The 7,474-nt window shown below is 42.3% G+C and overlaps 1 protein-coding gene across 1 annotated transcript in view; it reads right to left on the reverse strand.

The window, feature by feature from the left end:
* Nucleotides 1-1,431: 1,431 nt before the first annotated feature.
* LOC104467400 (butyrophilin-like protein 3) overlaps nt 1,432-7,474 on the reverse strand; it is a 13,416-nt gene continuing 7,373 nt past the window's right edge. The window contains exons 7-11 of the mRNA XM_010081167.1: nt 7,099-7,211; nt 6,742-6,768; nt 3,227-3,248; nt 2,739-2,765; nt 1,432-1,970 (exon numbers count right to left, since the gene is read on the reverse strand). Of these exons, the coding sequence (XP_010079469.1) occupies nt 1,432-1,970; nt 2,739-2,765; nt 3,227-3,248; nt 6,742-6,768; nt 7,099-7,211 (728 nt within the window). The remainder of the gene's footprint in view (nt 1,971-2,738; nt 2,766-3,226; nt 3,249-6,741; nt 6,769-7,098; nt 7,212-7,474) is intronic.

The raw sequence follows: 7,474 nt of genomic DNA on the forward strand, positions 1-7,474 counted from the left end.
TTCTGTGATCTCGAGAAAGACTCTGAAGGGATGAAAAAGATCAGGAGGCAGGTTCTTGCATGGATTTTTGAAGCTCCACGGACTATCGATTGTGTCAAGACCCATGCATGGTGGGAGGCATCCCACTGCGGTTTTCCATCAGTCTGTTCCGTGCCATCCACCCAGATCAGGATGCTCCATCCCTGGAGGGGGTCAAGGCCAGGCTGGATGAGGCTTTGGGCAACCTGGGCTAGTGGGAGGTGGCCCTGCCCATGGCAGGGGGTGGAACTTGATGACTTTTAAGTTTCATTCCCACCCAAACCATTTGATGATTCTATGAAACACCTGCGTCATCATGGATTCTTCCAAAATTTCCACGGGCTGTAGGGTGGTGTCTGCTCTGGAGCCCAGAACCCTTTTCTGACACAGGCCACCCCACCTCCAACTACTAAAATCTTGCCATGTAAACCCAAAAAAATACAATTTCTAACTGGAATTCGACTATTTTGACACAAGCAGCTCTGAATTTTTTTCACAACAAATAGTTCAGAGATGCAAAAAAAAAAAAAGTTTTATTCTCCTCCAAAATTGAACCATGTGAAAACATGAAATAAAATGAAAAGAAATTGCAGATGGTATGAATAAACAGATGTGCTGTTTATTATAAAGGTTTTGTGGAACATTTTCACATTCGATGAGACCTTCAGGCATTTAGTCACACGTTTTTTCCCCGATTCTCCATGGCAGATTTTTTTTCCACAGAGAATTAACTTTTTTTTTTTTTTAACTTTAGATTCATCCTGGAGTTGATGAGGGAAACACATGCTCAAGGTTGCATAAATGAGGAGTAAAAACCAGATTCAAATGGGAAAAAAAAAATCTTTGTCACCCAACCATGTTCTAATTGGAGACAACAGAGAACGTATCGGCACCTCTACAAGGGCAGAAGGTGGAATTCCATAATAATCATAATGATTTGAACGGTTTAACTAAATGATCCAATGCTTCTGATGTTCCTTTTTTACTTCAAGCACCAATTTTCTTTGTATCCATTCTTAGATCATTCAGAAGGAACAATTAATGGATTTTTTTTCTTTGTCCTGGACTTACTTACAAGAGTAATTTATTTTTTTTCGATAGTTTATGCACTTCTTTGAGAATATTCTCCACCAAAAAGCAACCAGTAAAGACTTTCTCTGTTCTCGCAGTTGAGAACAAATAATATTAAAAAGCTCCTTTCCTTCAAAGTGCATTTTTTTTCTATTTTGAGACACTGTAATTTTCTGTCATTACTTCTCCATTTTTTCAGGTTTCCCTGTTTTGTTCCCAGTCCTACTCTCTTTATTTTATAATTTCTGACATCCTAAAGCTATTCTAGTGTCTCCTCCTCTCAACCCTGACCTCTTGGCAGAGAACTTTAACTCTCCAACACGTTTGATTCAAAATTTCCTTTTACAGCGGCTCCAGAGGGACAGGGATTAAGACCGGGTGGATAAGAGGTGTGAGCGTCCCTTCCCCTTTAGATAGAAACGGGTAAAACCTTTCTGCAGGTTCCTTTCCAAGCCTCAGAGACATTCTCACCATGATGCCCGTCTGCTCGGCTTCGTAAAAGTTCACCTGCCCTTCCTCCAAGTCCAGAAGCACACCTATCACCGAATAACTCATCTGCCGCTTCTCAAGCCTGCGGTCTCCTTCGCTGGAGAAAATCTCTCCCTGGGACCTGTGCAGAGCCCAGTAGTCCTCCCCAGGAAGGGTCCCTTCCTCCTCCTGTCCCCCTGTCTTCCTCACCACCCCCAGCACCCAGTCCTGCTGCTGGCCCACCTCCACCTCCCAGTAGTGTTTCCCAGTTGCAAACCCTTCCCTCCCCACCAGCACCGGCACCGTGGAGGGAGCGTTGGGGCCGGTGGGTTCGGACGCGTTGCTCTGTACATCTGGAACCCCGGGCACCTGGAGCTCCAGGATGCGGCCGTCAGGATCCACGGTGACGGGAACTGGAGGGGAAAACCAGAATCACCCGATGAGCAGAGTGGCTCCGGGACCTCTCTCCACACGGGGCTGCGGGTTGAAGCGTTGGAGGGTCTGGGCAGTCCTGTCACGATTCAGCAAAGAATTTAAACCTTCCCCAGAACAGGGGATGCCATCACTGATGAATGGAGAGGCACCTTCGAGCCGTGTCCTTTCTCGAGGCACAAGTCCACACGCTTTGCAATAAATCTCTTTCTTTTTCCCATCTGGCCACCCGTCCTCTCCAGAGTTTATAAAATCATGGAATGGTTTGGGTTGGAAGAGACCTTTGTGATCATCCAGTTCCCCTCCCTGCCATGGGCAGGGACACCTCCCGCTAGCCCAGGTTGCCCAAAGCCTCATCCAGCCTGGCCTTGAACCCCTCCAGGGATGGGGCATCCACAGCTTCTCTGGGCAACCTGGGCCAGCACCTCACCGCTCTCATAGGAACAGACTTCCTCCTAATATCTCATCTCAATCTCCCCTCTTCCAGCTTAAAGCCGTTACCCCTCGTCCTGTCGCTACACCCCCTGATCAAGAGTCCAGTTGCGTCCACACCCCACCCCAGACTCTGACACCTTCCACCAACTCCTTTTCTTCGTCTTCCCAGCAACCCCATCCCAGCCTCGTTTCCCGTTATCCAAGCCCGGCATCTTCCCGTGACTCCAGCTCAGCTGGTATATCTCTAACTTCACGGCGTTGTCATTTCAGGGTAGTTTGGAGAGATGAAAATTGAATTTTCCCTGCCAGCTTACCTGCGTGGCTCCGGGCTTCCCAGAAATCTACAGAAAGAAAACGGACGTTACTCTATTATATTTTTTAGAGTGCAGTTAGATACTTCTCAGACTGAAATACTGAGAAGACTACTAACGTGCAATTCTTGTCATCACTGGGATTCTGCATCAATTTTGGTCTTCTTCCTCTTAACCCACCGATATATCCAATTTTTAACATTTTTAACTACTTACCCAGCTCTGCCTTCAATCGAGCTGAAAAGGAAAGATATTCCAGTTACTAATCTTGCTTACTTTTTTTTTTTGTTGTTCCCATTTTCCAAAATAGGAGAACCCCAAATCATGGAATGGGAGAATATCCATACAATCGTAAGATCCTAGAACGGTTTGGGTTGGAAGGGACCTTAAAGACCATCTAGTTCCATGGGCAGGGGCACCTTGCTCTCCATAGGCTGATGTTTCACCATGTTATTTGGCTTCAAATCCAAGGATAACATAGACTTACTCACCTGTAGACTTGTCTCGTGGTTTCTAAACTTGACAAGAACGACAGGTTTACATCAAATGTGTTTTCTTACCAAAGCGTTTTTTGAGTTTGGACTTTGCTGAAAAGGAATAACATCAATGAGTGATGTAAAAACTCAAGGGAAAAAAAAAAAAATTGTGAGAAAGACGTTAGAATTACATCCCCAGTTGTTCCTTATGTGTGGACACTTATATGGGAGAATTTTATCATTACATTGGTGGGATAAAAATATTTATAGTTTTTTCTTAGTAACGCAAGAAGAGGAGGAGAGGATGAGAAAGCTGAGCTGAGAGTTTGGGTTGGGTGAAATTTTCCGTTGTAGCACTTAGGGACATGGTTTAGTGGTGGACTTGGTCGTGTTAACAGTTGGACTCGATGATCTCAAGGGTCTTTTCCAACCAAAATGATTCTGTGAAACCACAAGGGAGAGAAAAATAACCTAATGCGGAGCCTCAAGAGGTGTCAGTGGGCTGTCAGCAGCGGCTAAGGAGCAACGCATCCTGCACATGTAGGTAGAGAAGTAAATATCATCAGCCTCTTTGCCGTGTAATTACCTCTAATAACGTTTCTGAGAAGTTTATTTAAAATAAAAATAAGATAATTAGAGTAACTAATTTCCACTGAGGCTGGACAGCACCCACTCTCAATGAATATTTTAAGAAAAAGAAATTTACCTGCTCGATTTTTGGTTTTCTCTCCTTCTGAAAAGTTCGGCACATGGAATAAAAGAAATAATATTAACAGAGTATTTATTGGATATAGATTGGAAGTTAAAAGTTACTTTTGTTCCATAAAGCCTTAAACTTTTGTCGTTTCCGTGGGGAACAAATCCATCCAACACACTTTCTACTAGATTGTCTTACAGCTAAGCACAAGCAGAAATTCTACAATACCTAAAGCCTTTATTTTCTGGGGGAAAAAAAGGAAAAAAAAAAAAAAAGAAAAAAAGGAAATATCTCAGACTATGCCTGGAGTTTTTCCCATTAAAATGGTTTGATTCAGCTGAGCTTTGCATTTCATTTTAAATGCTTAAGGACATTAAACAGCACCATCAAACTCAGACCAACCAACCCCCAAAAAACCCCAAGGTGGACATAACTTTAGAACAAAGACAATTGAACTCAAGGAACAAGAAAAGCATCTTACCTAACGTTGAATTCAGTTGGTTTCTTTCTGGAAAAGACAAGACACAGATATCAGCGAAAGTTCTTTGATAGAGCGCCTTAATGCACGCAAAAATATATGAACCACGTAACCATATAACGAGCGTGTCGTTGGATAACACTGTCAACTGCTTTAAGTAAATGAAAATCCCATTCAACAAATTAACCTGTGAATGTATCACACTATTTCAACTTTATTATCTTTAGACAAGTCATGAAGTTATTATTTCCATAACTCAGGGTGGCAACAAGATTTCTTTGTATTGCTGGTAGAGGACTTCTTTCAAAGCCTGTTTATGCCTCAATTGACAAATTTATGAGGGATATTCAGATGTGTAGCCACCTAGTGTGTTTGAGGTGCTCTGGGGTCTCTCTGAAAGATCTCTGATCTCCTCTAGAAGTTCCCATTGTATCTGCCAGATGCAACCAAAGATCGGTGACCTATCTGCGTCCTTCCAGGATGGCAGCTAGGAGACAAGTGGGATGACCAAGGACATCACAAATGACCCACGGCGCCCATATGTACCCAAGTGGGTTGAGCCATAGGGATCCAAGATCTCAGTGGAGACCCATAAATAAAGTTCTCAGGGTTGACAGGGCCACTTCGCTAACTAAAGATAGTTCTGAATAATCTTGAAAAAGGCAGAATAGTGGTCGCCAGGAAGAGAAGGAGCGTTAGAAGCTTGCTAGGAGATTTCCACCCAGCAGCAGAGATTTTATTGGAATTTTCAAAAAGGTCACTGTTGGCCCACGTGAATTCCTTGTCAACATCTGCAACTTTCACTAGAGAATAGACCTCATGTGGGATATGACGTGTGGTTGTCACTGTTTCCTTATTACCGAAAAGAGCTGCCACTCCTGCAATCGCTGTATCAAAAATCAACATTCGAATATTGTTTCCCTGAATTTACATCTCTTAGAACTCTGAACATCTTAGTGTCATTGCAAACACAAAGGACTTTTACCTTCTTCCATTTCCATCCGCAGTTTTACTGAAAAGTGAAGAAAATGGATCATAATGTTAATTATTCTTGTATACAACCCTTGTCATACAACAGTCTACAAACAGAAATAAGTGGGGTTAAACTTTTAATTTAATTTAACCCAATAAACTTCCCAAGGCTTCTTCTTAGTCCAAAGAATTCTTATTTTTTATACAAAAACATGTCTCATTTCTAATAGAGTTCACAAAAAATTAGGTAGTGTTCTAAGACACCCAGTCATTGAATCATAGAATCATGAAGGTTGGACAAGACCTCAAGGATCATCAAGTCCAACCATCAACCCAACCCCACCCAACCCACTAACCCATGTCCCCAAGCGCCACATCTACATGGTTCTTGCCTCCAGGATGGGGGACCCCCCCCCTCCCCTGGCCAGCCTGTTCCAATGCCTGATCACTCTTTCAGCGAACAATTTTTCCTAATGTCCAGCCTTCTCATCCCAACTGTAGCCTAACTGAGGTTCAGAGACCAGGAATAAATCCCTTCTTGGCCCCACGGGCATGTGCATCCTCCAGTGCCAAACCTTGTCGGGGAACAGAACCAGATGTCCCTCAGGGAAGAAAATGATTTGGTTAATTAATTTTTTTGAATAATCATAGAATCCCAGAATGGTTTGGGTTGGAAGGGACCTTAGAGATCATCCAGTTCCACCCCTTGCCATGGCTAGGGAGACCTCCCACTAGCCCAGGTTGCCCAAAGCCTCATCCAGCCTGGCCTTGAACCCCTCCAGGGATGGGGCATCCACAGCTTCTCTGGGCAACCTGGGCCACTGCCTCACCCCCCACCCAGGAAAACATTTCTTCCCAATATCCAGTCTGAATCTCCCCTCTTTGAGCTTAAAACCATTATTCCTCATCCTATCACTAGTATCAAACATGTATTCAAAGAGTAAGTTGCTTTTGGAGTCTTGAGATGGCCTTGGGTTGGATCCTTGAATTGCTCTTGACTGGTTCATTAATTCATTTGGTTAATTAATTTGGTTTCTCTTCTAAAGAATTGGAGGGATGCTTCTGATCAATTAATTAACTCTTGAGCAATTACAAACAAAGCTTGAATATGTATGACATGGTAGAGTATGGGAGTCAGAATACAGTAATGACCAGAGCTTAACAAAAGGAGGAAACAGACAGTTTATAAAGCATAAATTAAAAAAAAAAAAAAAAACTCAGACAGGAACTTACTATATTGTGTAGTGCAAAAATCCAATTAAAAACTACTGATTTGGATGCAACTAAAACTGTTAATTAGTTTTGCAATTTAACAGAATTAAAATTTAACCTTCCAACTTACAAATTGTCCAAATCTTTGTATTCATCTTCCTCATTACTTACCTGTGCTAAGTGTTTTCTTTTGATTGCCTGGTTAAGGGAGAAAAAAAATAAAATAAAGAAACACAACCTTTTTTTGCATGTTTTTGTAGAGTAATACCAACAGAAATCAGATCTCTGATTTGCCATTGAGTTATCACCCCAATGATTACAGAAAGGGAACTACACCCGTAGTTTATCTCGCAAAATTCTTTTGTTGTACCTAAAGGACGTGCAATTTTCTTTCCTCCTGGTTCACACTTTGCGCTTTCCCATCCCTTTTTTGTCCCGTTTCCTGAATTTGGTGATTTTGCTTGTGAGTTTTTGTTACAGTCTATAGGAACTGTTGTGATATTTCTATACGTTGACTTGATAACGTACCAAGAAATACTTACTTCTCAGCTTAGAAAACACGGTGGAAAATACGACCAGGCTAAGACATAAAATTGCCAGGAAGAGGATCAGCCATTTTGAAATGGAGGGGAAGAAAACACCTGGAAAAATGACCAAAAGAAGTTATATTTTATTAATGATTAAACATAAAGACAATGATAGCTTAGGATGCAGTCAAGGATACGGCAAATTTGTATTTCACTTGAATTTTGAGAATGATATTGCCGAAGAAGAGATCTAGCCCTCCCCAGTGGGACTAATCCAGGAAGACTCTTTCTCTGGGTGTCAGGTTCAGAATGATGAAAGAAATGTGTGACACAGTGTTGTGGTTTTGACCCTGGTTGGCAGCAAAACACCCCAACAG

The sequence above is a fragment of the Pterocles gutturalis genome, unplaced genomic scaffold (assembly GCF_000699245.1).
Source record: "Pterocles gutturalis isolate BGI_N339 unplaced genomic scaffold, ASM69924v1 scaffold9224, whole genome shotgun sequence".
Lineage (NCBI taxonomy): Eukaryota > Metazoa > Chordata > Aves > Pterocliformes > Pteroclidae > Pterocles > Pterocles gutturalis.